The 17,442-nt window shown below is 41.5% G+C and overlaps 1 protein-coding gene across 1 annotated transcript in view; it reads right to left on the reverse strand.

The window, feature by feature from the left end:
* LOC134345523 (synaptotagmin-16-like) overlaps nt 1-7,926 on the reverse strand; it is a 188,694-nt gene extending 180,768 nt beyond the window's left edge. Inside the window, exon 1 of the mRNA XM_063046322.1 lies at nt 7,842-7,926. Coding sequence (XP_062902392.1) covers nt 7,842-7,854 — 13 coding nt within the window. The 5' untranslated portion in view covers nt 7,855-7,926. The remainder of the gene's footprint in view (nt 1-7,841) is intronic.
* Nucleotides 7,927-17,442: the final 9,516 nt, after the last annotated feature.

The following is a 17,442-nucleotide window of genomic DNA, read 5'->3' on the forward strand; positions in this document are numbered from 1 at the left end:
GGTCATTAAATCTCAAATCTTGAAATCAGATGTTAAAGTGGAAATAAAGGTGGTGTTCGGGGAGATCTGAGAAGGCAGGATAAATAGACTCCATTTCCTTAAAGCTAAAAATTGTAAATACAGGGAATATTTTTAAATATCGAACTCATCTCTGCAGATTATTTTAATAAAACTTCATTCGAAGATCCTTCTTCCCTTGATACATATTTTATGTGTTTCGGAGACTTTCTTTATCAGCAGCTGACACATATTACAATCTGAGCTTGCTCTCAATACCTCATGGACTTATTACAAAACTACACATTGCAGAGAGCACCTGGAATAGAATTTCAACCATAATCGCTAGCTCTGAATGGGCACAAGTGTATTGACCACACCTCATGATATTCAGCTCTATTGTAGTCCACAGATCCAAATACTGGAAGAGAATGCAATACAACAAATATTCCAAGGCCACTTTTGCCCCCCAAAGAATGCTTAGCCCTACATTCCTTATGATCCTAAACTTAGCCTGATGCAGTTAGTACCCTCAGAGGAGAGTGACAGAGAGTAAGTAACTCTAGCTTTTATTGTCAATCTGCCTGTAAGGAGATGATTCTCAAGGCTGTATGATGTATACATGCTTTGATAATAAATATACTTTGAATTCTGACACTGGATCATTCTTGCACCATTTTGGATGATTGAGACAAAAAATTTAATATTAAATAAAGTTGCTTATGGAAGCCACTAGTATCGGCACAATACAAAATGGTCCAATGGTTATAAAGCCTAGAATCAGTTCAAAGGTAATTGTTCCAATAAACCTTTGAATGATTATTGTGGAAATTAAGATGAGGCCACTGTTGGATTATTGTGTACAGTTCTAGTCACTCAGCTATGGGAAGGATGTCATTAAGCTGGAAAGAGTACAGAAAAAAAAAATCATAAGGACAATACTGGAACTGGAGGGCTTAAATTACAGGAAAAGACTGGGATTTTTCTCTTCTGGAGCGGGTGAACTTAGGGAAAAATATAAACTGATGAGGGACATAGATAACGTGAAAAGTCACAGTCTTCCCCCCACCCCCCGACCCCCACAGAGTAGGGGAGTATAGAATGAGAGGGGAAATATTTAAGGGGACCCGAGAGGTAACTATATCCACACAGAGTATGGAGGGTATATGAAATGAGCTGCCCTCTCCTAACAGATTCTCCCTTTTCCAACCCTTTATCTCTTTCACTAATCAACTTTCCTGCTCTTTACTTCAGCCCTTCCCCTCTCCCGGTTTCACCTTTCATTTAATGCCCTGTACTTCTTCCTCTCCTCCCTCCACTTTCTAACCCTGACTTCTCGTCCTGATGAAAGGTCTCCGCCCAAAAGGGCGACTGTTTACTTTTGTCCATAGATGCTCATGGCCTGCTGAGTTCCTCCAGCATTTTGTGCATATTAATATGAAACGAGCTGTCAGAAGCTGCAGAGATGGTTATATTACAATGGTTAAAGGACAACTGGGCAGATACATGGACACAAGAGGTTTAGAGTGATATGGACCTAATGAGATAGCCCCAAGTAGACAACCTGAACGAGTTGGATCAAAGATTCTCCTACCCTTCTGTACATAACACTATAGCTTTGTGACTCTGCATACAAGATTGCAGGGCTTAATTAATCTTTCTGCTTCACTGAAAAACAATCTGCACTATTAATATTCAAAACATGTTTGTTTATATAGCTTTGTCCTGTGAATAGTAGGCACTTGTGCTTTAAATGCCAATCAAGTGGATAAACATATTCAGTTGAACCGCAACAAAATTTAATTTAATCTAATTAACAGAATTTGAATATTCACATTTAAAAGCCCATTAACTTAACCATATTTTGATTGGAGTCTGCAGTTTTTCTCCCGCAGCCTGACCTGATGGAAATGAAGGAAATGATTCCCATGTTGCAACAACCTTATAACTGAGAGATCAAGAGAGTTGATCTATCTTGGATCTCATCTCTTCTACACCAGTTCTCCACAGCCCTAAAAACTCCAGTCTTTCCAAAATATATCTATTTCCACTTTAAAAACCCCCTGGGCCAGAAAATTTCAGAGATTCACCACCCTCTGTGAGAAGAAATCTTCACATGTATTTCCTCCCTTATCATGAAGTAGGATGGAGGCATTTGACCTGCAAGTCTATGCACCTCTTCGACACTCAGAACATGCTGCAGGAACTCAGCAGGTCGGGCAGCATCCGTGGAAAAGATCAGTCGACGTTTCGGGCCGGAACCCTTCGTCAGGACTGTAGGGGGAAGGGGCAGAGGCCCTATAAAGAAGGTGGGGGAGGGTGGGAAGGAGAAGGCTGGTAGGTTCCAGGTGAAGAACCAGTAAGGGGAAAGATAAAGGGGTGGGGGAAGGGATAGGCAGGAAAGATGAAGAAGGAATAGGGGAATGGGTAGTAGAAGGAGGCGGAACCATGAGGGAGAAAACCTTCAAAGGTTTCAAAGGTACATTTAATGTTAGAGAAATGAATGCAATATACATCCTGAAATGCTTTTTCTTTGCAACCATTCACAAAAACAGAGGAGTGCCCCCAAAGAACGAATGATAGTTAAATGTTAGAACCCCAAAGTATCCCCCCCAGCTCCCCTCCCTCCCCTCCCTCCCACGCGTAAGCAGCAACAACCAGCGATCCCCCCTCCCCCCACCAGCAAAAAAAAAGCATTGGCACCCACCACCGAGCACTCAAGCGTGCAGCGCAGTAAAGTAATAGGAAAGACACAAACTTATAGTTACCCCAAAGACTACCCGTTCACCCGGTATTCGACATACCACAGGCTCTCTCTCTCTCTCTCCCTAATAAGGGAGGAAAAGATGTCTCCGTTTCACAGTGAGAGGGGAGACATAACAAACAACTCGCTGGTTTATGATGTTAAAAATCCGTTGCGTCGCTTTTTCCGAGCTCTGTGCCCAAAGATCTCAGGTCCCTGGGCACACAGCTAGAGATCTTCCGACTCCCACGATAGATTGATCTCCTGCCGGGGCACTAACCTTCGATATGCCCAACTGCAGAGCCACGAGATCTTGGACCTCCAAAGGTGAGCTAATCTCTCAGGCCGCGTCCTTGGCATGTTGAGTAACGGCCAGTCGTGAAACCCCAACTGTCGTCCTAACAATTCCATCCCCACGTAATGGATGGGCAAACTTCAGCAGTTACTCCGACAAACCTCACCGCAAAAGTGAGGCTCACTCAGCACAGCACAAAAAGGTTGGCATGGCGAAGTACTGGAGTAACTGGTGAGCATCTAAGCTATGGGACAAGAAGCCAGAGTTCTGGGCATTTGATCCTGAGATACAAGTCTGAATCCCATCATTAGATCTGGAGTTTTAAATACATCTGGAATTTTAAAAACAGTCTTGTCACCTTTATAGGAGCCACAAAACTGTTGGATTATCACAAAAGCTCATGAAGAACCAATGACTTCCAGGAGAGGGAATATGCCACCCTTCTCTGGCAGATCTACTTGGCCACAGGACGTAAAGCAGAAATCCTGTGAGGGAAATGCGACAGATTTATGCAGTGGAGATTCACAGTGAGGGAAAATGCAATGGAGATTGTGTGTGTGGGAAACGTAGAAATGATTAAACGTGTGGGAAAATGCAATGATGATTATACGTGTGAGAAATACAGCAGAGGTTACAATGGAGATAAAGATTTAAAGGAAATATTTAAACGGCCAAGAAAGTTATAGGTCAGAACGTGTGACATCAGGGCTCACATATCAGAAAGGAATGAAAGATGGTTAGGTAACAGAATCATTCAAAACAAGTGCACAGAACAAACTCTAAGAAATGAACAGCCAGCAGTGCTAGAATCACTGTTGTTTAATATATATATATATCTATCTCAACAATTAAGATGCCAACATTATAAGTATGATGTTCAAATTTATACAAGATATAGGAGCAGAATTTGTCTTCTTTGAGTCTACTTCGCCATTTCACCATGTCTGATCCATTTCCCTCTCAGCTCCAATCTCCTGCCTTCTCCCCCGCATCCCTTCATAACCTGACTAATCAAGAATCTATCAACTTCTGCCTTAAATATACCCAATGACTTGGCCTCCCCAGCCACCTGTGGCAAAGAATTCCACAGATTCACTACCCTCTGGCTAAAGAAATTCCTCCTCATCTCTGTTCTAAGTAGATGTCCCAAATCTGTAATAGCAAATTAAGGAAACAGTTAATAATTGGAGCATTGCAGCAAAGTAAGTAAAAACACTTTCACAGAGTGAGCATATAGATGTTGACTCAAATTCACATAGCAGGAAGTGAATTGGAATTTTGAGAGAAGGAAAATGAAGGCAATTAATTCCTTAGTACATTTAAAACTGCATGAACTGAAAGAGCAAATAAATCTGCCACTACAAACACAAAAATTTCTACAACTAGCCAAGCAAATTGTGTGAGCCCATAAAAAGCACAAACAACACATCATGGATCATTTCTAGAGGAACAGAACACAAAAGCAGAAAAATAGCACAGATATTATAACATACAAATCCTCAGTCAGACCACAAAATGAAAAAAAAGTGTCAATTATGAAAATCTGAAATAAAACCAGAAAATGCTGGAAAAACTCAGTGGGTCCAGTGGGTCAAGTGGGTCAGAGGAGGCAGAAACAGTTAAATCTTTTGATCCAAGACATTGGAATTCGTCCAGATGTCTCACATAAAGCAGTGTTGGAAATAAGCAGGTCAGGTTACATCTCTGGAGGGAAATGGACAATCACACTTTCAGATCAAAACCCTTCAACTTGGACTGTTGTCGACTGTCCATTTATTTCCCTTCATAGCTGCTGCCTGACCCATTATGTTCCTCCACAGTGCCTTCTGTTTTGCCCTAGGTTCCAGCATGTGCAGTCTCTCATCTTCATCCAGTTGTATGCCTCTGATTCCCTGTTCCACTCTGGCTCTGACCCCTGCCTGCAGTCTCCTGCACTCTTACAACAACTGCCCAACGTCTCATCTTTCATCCCAGCACATTGCAGCCTGCAGAATTCAAAACTGAATTCCCCAAAATTCAGATCATTTGCCCTTTCTTTCTGTTTGATTCAGTATGCCATTTTTTCTCTTTTTTTTTTCTTTCATTTATATATTCCAGCCTGCCCAACATGTCCCTTTATGGCTACATAGTTGTTTCTCTGATGAGATGAAACCTCTCCCATGCCGCCCATTCCATTCCCCTATCCTCTCTGCTACTTAGACCAACTTATTCTCTTTCTTAGATCTGATGATGGATTTTGACCTGAAGTGTTAACAGTTTCTCTTTCCATAGACATTGGCTGACCTGCTGAGCTTTTTCCCAACGTTCTCTTCTCTTACTTCTGATTACACTGGAGAATGGCTGTATAGACTATACTACAAAATGGACAAAAATACAATGGACTGGATCATGTCTAAGAAATTGCAGTTTTCAGGAAAGTTTGAACAGACTGGGTGCCTTTCCTTTTCGAGAAATCCAAAAGATGACATAATAAAAAGGTTTTAAAACTTTGAATGGAACTAGCAGTTGATGTAGGAAAGAACGCTTCTACTTAGGAGAGGACTCACAAGATTCCATAAACAAATATCCAAGAGGAAAATGATGAATCTGCACTTGGAAATGGTTATATTCTGGAGCTCACTGATACAGGAAGTGGTCGTGGCACCTGCACGAGTGCAAAGAGAGAAAAGGATGTGGAGAAATAGAACATAGTCTCTTATAGCAGGGCACAGACCCTTTAACCCACAATGATGTGCCGATCCTTTAACCTACTCTAGGATCTATTTAACCCTCCCCTCCAGATAGCCCTCCTATCAGAGGGCTAAGACAGAGTGTGGAAAGTATAAACACCACCATACTCCAGATGGTCCCAACAGCCAATCTCTACACTGATCATGTCATATAATTTTATGTGTTACTGTCCTAAAACAGTAATATTGGGAACCTTATGATAATTGTAAAATTGCCATTTGAACAGAACATACCATGTTGAGTTTGGGTGTTTGTAGCGCTTTCCCTGGTAGGCACCGCACATCCATCCTTCATAGACCATCAATGGACTTAAAACACCACGAACCAGTGGTAATGACCACTGTCCCAGCACTACTCTGAATATACAAATTGCAACAGACAAATGACAATTCCACTCCAGCTTACCACCTGACCATCTCTTCCAATTAACAATTCCTGCTCATTACTTCACGAATCATCCCCAGGCTTATTCCCATTCATTTTGCTGTTTCGCTCCTTCACCGGGCTTCAGTTTTGGAACCTCATCCATTTGAAAGCTCATATGAACCAACCAAGTCACAGAAGAGAGAGACCGGCTGCAGGCCTCGTTTGTCTGACCATGTTCATGTGTGTTTATGCATCACTTAAATGATTCCCTACAGACTATTCTGTCTTACAATAAACCCCTGAACCCCTCTTCCACATACGATGCGCAACTAACAGCAGAGGAAAGGTACGTACAACTGCTTTGCTCCACGTGACCTCTTCAGGATATGTGGTTACTCATTTCTCCCCATCTATCTTCATAAAATGAATCTCAGAATCAGATTTATTATTAGCAAAAGTCATGAAATTTGCTGTTCTAGGGCAGCAGTTCAGTGCAAGACAAGACAATTACAAGTTGCCTCAATACATGCTTTTTTTTCAAAAAAGCAATTTATTCACGCAAAAAGAACTTGCTCTTCATATTTGGTAACAATCAGAGTGGTTTCAGTTAACTGAGTTCACATTAAAATTTATTGCAAATTATGAAGGAGATACCAGGACAAAAGCAACACACACAATGCTGGAGGAACTCAGCATGTCAGGCAGCATCTATTGAAATGAATAGACAGCCAACATTTCAGGCCAACACTCTTCTTCAGGAGTGATTAACCCATAATCATTAGTCCACAGTCATTCAGGTTACAACCAACAGCCGCATTCCATTAGGAAAGAGATGAGGGTCCATTTCCTTGCTTCTAGTAGAGTCCAGACCAAATCCTTAGGCAGTTCACACATGTTGGCCAAGTAACTCACTCATCCCCTGTCCTACAACTGCTGAACAGCAAACTTCTGCTAAGAGAATCTTACTAGAAAATGCTACAGCAATACAACCCATACCATTACTTTAAAAAAACACTGCTGGAGGAATTCATTCTTTCAAGCTGCATCTGTAGAGGCAAAGTATGTGCGTCTCCATCACACCACTGCTCTGTTTAATTTAATGTTGCGACCTTACAACACATTGTGGGTGAGATCAATTCTCCCAGCAACATCCCGCTCTCCCACCCACCACCCTCACTGAGATCAAGGTTCATCACTGAAAGGCTTTAGAGGAGGAAGACAACGGGCGTTTGCAGTGCAGGGTGTTGGTCGGTAACTGGCACCCAGACATACCCCTGCAGTGCCACAGCAGAAACTCTGTCATTGCTTTGAGCTTTGGCCAGAACTCTTGTTGGTTCCACCGTCCCTTCACACTCCATGTCAGAACACGGTTGATCCACGAACGAACATTTTCACACGTTCAATGAAATAATCGGCCTATGCAACCAGTTTCCAAAACGACCCCACAACAATCTCTTGCCAATACTTTCAGTCTCAACTGCAAGCTGTCAATATTCGAAGTACAAGGGGCATGTTCGATCTGCACCCCGCTGCCTTCGGGGCTGTCTCTAATAGTTATCGCAATTTTCAAAGTGCTTCCCCGAACCCAGCTTCTACCCGATTCGCCTTTACGGTTCCATTCGGTTTCATGATGTTTTACTGAGGACGATGTCCGAAAGCATCAGACCCTTGGTCCCTGACATTTACCCGCGTTCGCACATGGTTACTTACTGTCTGTCGCCATAATCCGGCGCTTCTGCTGCGGTGGGCGATCCCGGAGGATGCAGCCGCTTCCTGGTGGAAATTCCACAGTCAGATCCCAGGAAGCTGGCAGGCGCTTTCCAACAGCTGCTGGGAACAGCAACACTGCGATCTCTGCAATATCCCTGGCTCCGCCTCGCACGCCGGTCGCCGCCAATCCCACTGCCCCGTTCCTCCTGCCCTCTTCAGTTGATATACTCATGTGATAAGGCGGAACGGCGTTGCATTTTTACGGCTATCTCGGCCAGACAACGAGAACCTGGTGGGGTGGGGGGAAGAAAACTTTAAGGTTTTCATTTATATAGTTTGATTTTCATCCGCAGGGTCTCGGAAAGCCTTTGTCAAAGGTACTTTCAAAGTACAGTTACTGTTGACTGAGATAGCACCTGCGACAACTACAAATTCATACAACTCCAGATGTTGGAAATCCGAAATAAAGCAGAAAATAGTGGAAACAGTCAACCGGTCAGGGCGTATCTGTGGGGAAAGTGAACAGAGCCGAGACTCTTCGTTAGAACGGGGGAGCGGTACAATCAAGCTGGTAAAATGGAGACACAAGAGATTGCAGATGCTGTAATCCGGAGCAGTAAACAGAATGTTGCAAGAACTCCGTGGGTCAAGCATCTTGAACGTCAACACGGTTGCTTTGGATTGAGATAGTAGAGAGAGGGTGAGGCACGTGCTGGAAAGCACTAGGTTGATCCAGGTGTGGCGGGGCGACTGGCAGATGCTCGAGCAAAGGATGGAGTTAGTGACAGAGGCTGGGAGCTGATAACAATACATGGACAATGCAATCTGATAAGAAAGGAAAGTGGCGCGTGGGATAAAAAAGGTGGGCTGGGCAGATGGTTAGGGGCCCCAGTGGATACTGGGGAGAAGGAGTGGGTGGAGAAAGGGAAAGAGGGTGATGGGGTACAGGAAGAATGGGGATGAAAGGGACGGATAGAGAGTTTACCTGACAGTGGAGAATTCAGTATTCCTACTGTCAGGTTGTAGACTATCCAGGCAAAATATGAGGTGTGCTTCCTCTTGTTTGCATTTAGCCTCACCCTGGCACTGGAGGAGTTCTCAAATAACATTTTTTTAAAAATTACTTTTTCAAGATTTAATGTCTCCTCTTTCCACAGATGCTGCCTGATGTACTGAGAGTGCTTTCAGCATTTTCTGTTTTATCCTAATAACTCCCCTTTTCTTCATTGAAATGCCAGACAGGACATTAGTTTAACACCCTGTCAGAAACCTCGCAACTTCAAAAGTGCACGACTTCCTCAGCACTATAGTGGAGCATTAGCCATGATGTTCAGTGCTTTATGTCCCTGAAGAATGCCCTGGACCTAAACAAGTACCCAGCTCAGAGGTGCGATTTTTTCCAACCAGCCACAGCCGATCCAGAGGATGTGGAAAGAGTAAAGTCTGCTTATTGTAAAACCCAATTAAAACTAAAATGTGTTATGGCACAGTAATGATGCTGAACAATTAGATGGGCCGTCTGTTGGCTATTTAAATACAATTCAAGATAGAATTAATAGCCAGTCACAGGAATGGCTCCCAGTTACCTTCCTTCACATGAACTCTCACATGCTGTGAATATCAACATTTCTACACAATCCCCACAACTGGATCCACTGAACCCTCTAACATTTTCAATTCTGCTCTTCATCAACACTTTCAATCACCTAAATCTCCAAAAAAAAGAGAATTCCTTTCAAAAGGTACAAATCTCTTACTAGGAGGACTTACCTTCAAGTCCTTACTGGCCCTGACCATGTACTCACTGGAGTTCCTAAGAACTGGGCGGGGGAGGGGGGGGGCTCATTGAAACCTATTGAACATTTAAGGGTGGATGTGGAGAGGACGCTTCCTATTGTGGAGGAGTCCAGGACCAGAGGGCACAGTCTCAGAACAGAGGAACGTCCATTTAGCTCCGGAGGTACTAGCCTCCATAATATCCAAGACATCTTCAAGGAGCAGTGCCTCTGAAACGTGGTGACATATGCTTGTGATATTAAACCTGATCCTGATTCTGATATAGTGTGGAATTTCTTTAGTCAGAAGCCAGTGAATCTGTGCAATTCATTGCCATGGACGGCTGTGGAGGCCAAGGCACTGGGCATACTTAAAGTGGAAGTTCAAAAAAGGTTCAAAGGTTCATTTATTATCAAATTATACAACTCTGAGTTTCCTCAATTCTTCAGGTAGCCATGAAACCAAGAAAGAAAGGCAGCACAATCATCAATCCCCAAGTCCCACCCCCCCAAAAAAGAGAAAAAAAATAGAATAGGCACATGCCCCCTCCCCCAATTCCTCCTGCACAAAACAAATCAGGCAAATCAACTCCTAAATCCCTCTTATAAATCCATGTCACTCCATTCCCTATCCAATATGAACAAAAAGTTCAGGAAGCATTAAACATACTGTTTAGGAAGCGTTTTCCAAAAAGCAATCTCTTCCCAGGAAAATACATTTTTAATGGTAGAAACTATGAGTTTTTGTATACTTTGTTGAAAATTGCAATTTTATTTTTGCACCAAGAAATTGCCTCCCACCTTGAGGTCAAAGGTACCAAAATGCATTTGTATTTTTGAACAAGTATTATCTTTGAGTTCACCAAAATGATTACTGGCTGGCTCCTTTACATACAAACTGACTCAATGCTTTCAAATGCCTTGGCTCATGTTTAATAAAGGAGAAAATATTTTTAATGTTATAAATATGTTTAATGAAGTTAATTTCAATTTTAAGCAAGCAACAGAAAGAGCCAACTGAAGGATCTTTACACATGTATCTGCCTGGAAGTATTTTAGATTGCAGTTAACTAGATCAAGATTCTGGAACTTCTTACCAACCAGCACTGTGGGTGGGCCGTGAATACACCAAATACCTCTCCAAAAGTGTTGTGTGTTAAATGCTGGCCTTATCAACAATGTTCTCGTTTCCAAGAGTTAAAAGAAACACCAGAGTTTATAGTATTGACCTGATTACGAAATTATTTAGGCTATGAAATACTATGCAACAATAGTTGGTATACAGAACTATATGTCTAGAGATATCCCAAAAATACGTACTTTAACAAACTCATGTCCAAATGACTTCCATATTTCTGAATCGATCAATGGTGCTAAGATCAATGGCTTTGACAGGTTAAGAAAATGGGTAGTATCACACTAGATAATTCTTTTGTGGGGCAATCCACCACAGAATAAATAACATCCAAATATTATTTAAATGATAAAAGCCTGGAACAAAGCAGGTCCAAAGGTATTTAGGGGTCCATATAAATAGTGCATTAGAGTAATCATATTGTAATATTGATCAAAAATGCTAATGAACCAGTAAAGGATAAGACTATAAAGGGAAGAAAGATTTGCTAATCAGCTATACACAGCACTGGATAGACAACACAAAGCACACAAGGAACTCAGCAGGCCAGGCAGCATTTGTGAAGAAAAAGGCACCGGAGATGGTACCAACATGTGTGGGTTGGCACACTTTCACTGGCATCTACAAGCAAGAAAGGAGAATAGCTGAGCTTCTGATACAAGGGACTAGAAGTCAGCAGTGCATACTCCGCAGTAATTCAGGAGAGACTCAATTTGATGGAAAGTGGCACTCAGCCCCAGTGCCAATTACAGCCTCACACTGGCATTCCGGGTATTTCCAAGAAAATTTCTTCCATAATGATTTGGATTCATTTCTCTCTGATTAGCTCTTGGGCCCCAAACATTGATGCACTCACAAAAGCAGCACAGCAGTGGCTCTATTTCATTATGAATCTGAGTAGATTTGGTATGCCACCAAAGACTCTTGCAAACTTCCAGAAGTACAGTGGAGAGCATTCTGAATGTTGCATCACAGCCTGGAATGGAGGCTCCAATGCACCAGATCGCAAGACTCATCATGGGCACAAACCTCCACACTATTGAGGATATCTTTAAGGAGGCAGAACAACCAATTTCACAACATATGCCAGTGATATTAAACCCAATTCTGACTCTGATTCAATAAGGTGGCATCTACCAGTAAGAGACATGTTCTGTTACTACCATTAGGGAGGAGGTACACGTGTCTGAAGACCCATACTCAATGATGCAGAAACTGCTTCAAATGCTGCACCATCGGGTTTCCAAATGGTCCATGAAAACTACCTCACGATATATTTATTTTTAATTCATAGTAACTTTATGTCTTTGCACTATACTGCTGCTGCAAAACAACAAATTTCATACCATACAAGACAGTGATAATAAAGCTGATCTGACTCGCTCTTAGTTTTATGTGGGTGCTATGCTACATGAAAATCCATATGAATAGGTTGATGTTTCAATGTGTCTCATAATGGCTACATGTGGTTTCCAATTTATCTTCTTTTGATCTGTATACATTATCCTTAACTCACTGATCTATTGACGTGTCCTGAATATTTTCAACATGTTGTGTTTCAGATTTGCGTAATTTTCAGATTGAAACAATACTAATCAATGCTTCCAATTATATTTAATTTTACTTTTCCATCTGTTTTAATCAAATTTAAACACATTCCAGTAGCCTTGCAACAAAAGAAATCTGAAATAAACAACATGAAATTTTGCACAATTCGTTGCCCCTTGCTTTATTTAATCCAAGTTCTATAACAATACATACCCAAAGATATGAAGAAATGTGGTTTGCAGCTTCCTCTGACAATATAATCCCTGCTCTTTTATGCATTATGCATTGAGTGCAACAGGATTTACAGTAAAGCAAGAGTATACGTATTGTTATAGTGCTTCTGTATAAAATGCGGCAGAGCATTTCACTGGAATTCCTACTCTTACAAAACAGCAAACCACCCACCACCCCTCCCCCCCCCCCACAGCTCCTAAACATTTCACAAGGCAGAAAATGCTAAAAGCACTCAGCAGGTCATATAGAATCCATGGAAAGAAAGTCAGCATTTCAGGTCAAAGAGGATGAAAGGTCTTTGATCTGAAATTCTGTTTTTCTTTTCAGAGATGCTGTCTGACCTGCAAACTTCTATTTCCATTTCAGATTTTCAGTATTTGCAGTTCTTTAATTTTCATCACAGAAGGCATTATGGAACCAGACACAACCATTTTCAACCAAAAGGCCCTTTAAGTTATTATAGAACAGTGGTAGATACAATTAAAAAAGATCACTTAAATTTAAATGGCTTAAAAATCCTCACAACTACAACTGTGAGCAGATTGCTAATAACAAGCAGAATCATTAAGTATCACAGAAGGGCAAAATGACCCCCACTGAATGGAAAGCAGCCTGCTCACTTTTACTTCGGAGTTTATTCAAATAATCTCGATTTACAAAATGATAAGGCTGTAACCCTGAATGGTAGATACTATAGACAACACAAGAAGTCTGTTAAAATGAGAAGTATCTTATAAGTAAAACTAGTATTTTGTGCTTGGTCTCAACAAGAAATCAGTAAATTAGAGGCCAACAAGAGGGAAGGGAAGAGAAAAACTAAGCAGGAGCAAATAATATAAAAATATTTTGGAAAAAATGGAAGTAAAATCTGTAAAGTTGTGTAAATCAGTGAAAATGTTAATTGAAAACTTAAGTACATGTTGGAAGTACTTAAGCACCAAATTGGTACATTTTTGAGAACATTTCAAACGTGTCTTAAGACAATTAAATAGAGTTGGTCAAGGGATAAGAAAATATCACAGTTAATAAATTGCATACTATTAAGAAAACTATTCTTAAGAGCGTTCTTGGTAAGCATCCAGAAATATATAACAGGATAAACCTAGAACACTTAAAGTGATAAGTAAATTAGCAGTATATAATGCAAACACTTGTAAAACTTTTTGGTATATTTTGAGATCCGAGGGCCAATTCCCTATTAGTTTGAGTTCTGCTACCATACAAGGAAAATGTGGTAACAGTTGTGTTGTGATTTGTCATTCAAAGAGTCTTGGGGCTCCTCATACAGCAGCACACAAGAGATTACAGAAGCTGAAACATCTGAAAGCCTCAATTTCAGTGGGAATCACTGATGCCAGCTAAATTCGCCCATTGGAATTGGACATTGGGTGCTCCTAGTAGAATAAATGCTAAACATCACCACACTTGAATTTGTCTTGTATCTGTAGTCATATTACATTGACTGGTACTACAGCATTCAAAGATGATATAATGTATATACTCAGTGGCCACTTTATTAGGTACACCAGTGTGACCTTCTGCTGCTGCTGTAGCAGATCCACTTCAAGGTTTGATGTCTTGTGCATTCAGAGAGGCTTTTCTGCAGACTACCGTTGTAATGTGTGGTTACTCCAGTTTCTGTCTCCTTCCTGTCAGCTTGAACCAGTCTGGCCATTCTCCTCACACCTCTCTCAATAACAATGTGTTTTTGCCCACAGAACATCCGCTTACTAAATCTTTTTTGTTTTTCTGCACCATTCTCTACTTTTTCTACTCTCGTACATTCTAGAGACCATTATGTTTGAAAGCACCAGGAGATCCGCAGTTTCTGAGATACTCAAACCACCCCGTCTGGCACTAACAATCATTCCACAATCGAAGTCACTTACATGACATTTCTTCCCCATTCCGATGTTTCATCTGAACAACCATGTCTGCATGCTTTTATGTATTGAGTTGCTGCCACATTATTGGCAAACTGCATGGCCATGCACTTTGGTAGTAGAAATAAATGTGCGCACTAGTTTCTATACAGGGAGAAAATCCAGGAATCTGAGATGCAGAGGGACTTGGGAGTCCTTGTGCAGAACAGCCTGAAGGTTAATTTGCAGGTTGAGTCGGTAGTGAGGAAGGCTGATGCCATGTTAGCATTCATTTCAAGAGGTCAAGAATACAAGAGCAAGGATGTGATGCTGAGGCTTTATAAGGCACTGGTGAGGCCTCACTGAGTATTGTGAACAGTTTTGGGCCCCTCACCTTAGAAAAGATGTGCTGGCATTGGAGAGGGTCCAGAGGAGGTTCACAAGGATGATTCCAGGAATGAAAGGGTTATCAACAAGGAATGTTTGATGGCTCTGGGTCTGTACTTGCTGGAATTCAAAGGATGAGGGGGAACCTCAATGAAACCTTTCAAATGTTGAAAAGCCAGACAGAGTAGATGTGGTAAGGATGTTTCCCATGGTGGGAGTGTCTAGGACAAGAGGGGACAGCCTCAGGATAGAGAGGCACCCTTTCAAAACAGAGATGTGGATAAAATTTTTTAGACAAAGAGTGGTGCATTTGTGGAATTTGTTGCCTCATGCAGCTGTAGAGGGCAGGTCGTTGGGTGTATTTAAGGCAGAGATTGATAGGTTACTGAATGGACATGGCATCAAAGGTTACGGGGAGAAGGCCAGGAACTGAGGTTGAGGACATAGAAAAAAGGGTCAGCTATGATTGAATGGCGGAGCAAACTCGATGAGCCAGATGACCTAATTCTACTCATATGTTTTATGGTCTTATTAGATATTTGCATTACGAGCAAGTATACAGTTGTACCTAATAAAGTGGCACGGACCTTATGTTTATCAGCAACACAATACACATACTTCAAAACCCTCAAGATCTTAATGACATAAATCAAGTAGCCTCAAAATTCCAGCAGGTAAAAGCCTGTCCTGTCCAATCTTTCCTCAAACTGTGAGGGTTATTTGGTTATTCTGCTAAACTTCTCTCAACTGTTAACTCGTGGAGTAGGTTTATGGAGATCAGTACAACAACATGGGCTGAAGTGGACACAGCTCAGTCCATCATAGGGAAAGCCTTCACCACCAAAGACAACTACATGAGCACTGTCACGAGAAAGCAGCATCCATCACCAAGGTCCCCCACCACCCAAGGCCATGTTCTCTTCTCGCTGCTGCCATCAGGAAGAAGGTGCAGGAGCCTCAAGACCCACACACCTGGTTCAGGAACAGTTATTATCCCTCACCCATCAAGAAACAGAGGGAATAAGTTCTCTCACCCCAACACAGAACTGTGTCCACAAATCTATGGGCTCACTTTAAAGGACTCATCTTACGTTCTCGGGATTTATTACTTTTTTTTCATAGTATTTACTGTGAATGCCCACAAGAAAATTAATCTCAGGGTTGCATATGGTGACATGGATGTGCTTTGATAATAAATTTACTTTGAACTGTGCTTTATTGTTTACAATGTGTTGAAACCTTCCTAAAATAACAAAATCAATACTATACACACTGTATTCAAGTTATGGTCTCACCAATCCCCTACATAATTGATTCATTCTTCTCATAATTAGTAATATTGTTAGTATCCCAAGAATTTGTTGAATCTACATTCGAGTCTTTTTTGAATTATGCACACCTTATATCCTCTGCAACGCTGATGTTATTTAGATAAGGTTTGATTGAAAAATACCTAATAATGTTGGTTAATTAGATGTCCTTTTTATTTTTTCAATTTTGTGTTTGCTCACAATATACTCAATTTACCAGATCTTTTCCCATTCACTTAACGCTATGCACATATTGTGACTTAAATCCCTACCTATTTTGTGCCACCAGCAAATTCAGCCACAGAACCATTGGTTTCTTCATCCACATAACTTACAAAAAAATTCCCTTTCAAAAACTGTGTTGAATTTGCCTAGATTTTATTTTTTTTTAATTGACATACAATGCGGAATAGGCCCTTCCAACCAGGCAACCCTGCAATCCCCAAATTTAATCCTAGCCTAATGATAGGACAATTTGCAATGACCGATAAAACCTGTCAACCAGCACGTCTTTGGACTGTGGGAGGAAACTGGAAAACCTGGAGTAAACCCATGTGATCACGGGGAGAACATACTCCTTACAGGCAATTGCAGGAATTGAACTTGGGTCACTGGTACAGTAAAGTTTTGTGCTAACCAATATGCTACCCTGCCACCCCAAATAAAATTCCTCAATTTATTTTCTTTTACTGCCCTCACCAGCTGGTGGCGTAGTGACATCAGTGCTGGACTTCGGGGCAAGAGGTCCCGAGTTTGAATCCAGCAGGCTCCCTTACACACTCTCCATTTGTGCCTGGGTTGAGTGTCGAGCTAACAACTTGACCTCGTTAAAAAAACCTGGAGAGGGATGGGCTCTGCCAGATCTCAGATGCACAAGACACGCCGTACGATGAGCATACTAAAAAAAAAAAGCTTGTCATAACGGCGACCCGACGACTCCACCAGGTTAAGGGCGCGCGCGCACACACACACACACACACACACACACACACACAGTTATCCAACTATCTGTGGCTTCATGCTATGCCTGCCTTCTTTTTGGAATACAAGGGCTATTTTCCAATCTCAAAGAACATCTTCCAAATCTATAGAACTTTATAAACTTAAAACCAACACATTAATCATCTAACCACTTATTTCTTTTAAGAGGCTAGGAGGTCCACCAATTCACAGACTTGTTAACCCACTGCTTCAACCGCTTCCTTGATGATTGTGATCCAGCTGTTTCTGCTACTTTACCTGTACCATCCCAAGACTGACTGAAAGCTCTTTACTTGCAGCTTTTAATTTCCTCTCTCTTTACCAAACCAGTTTGCCATTAACGCTTCCTACTCAATAGGCTATTGAAAC

This window comes from Mobula hypostoma, chromosome 1, assembly GCF_963921235.1.
Source record: "Mobula hypostoma chromosome 1, sMobHyp1.1, whole genome shotgun sequence".
Taxonomy (NCBI): domain Eukaryota; kingdom Metazoa; phylum Chordata; class Chondrichthyes; order Myliobatiformes; family Myliobatidae; genus Mobula; species Mobula hypostoma.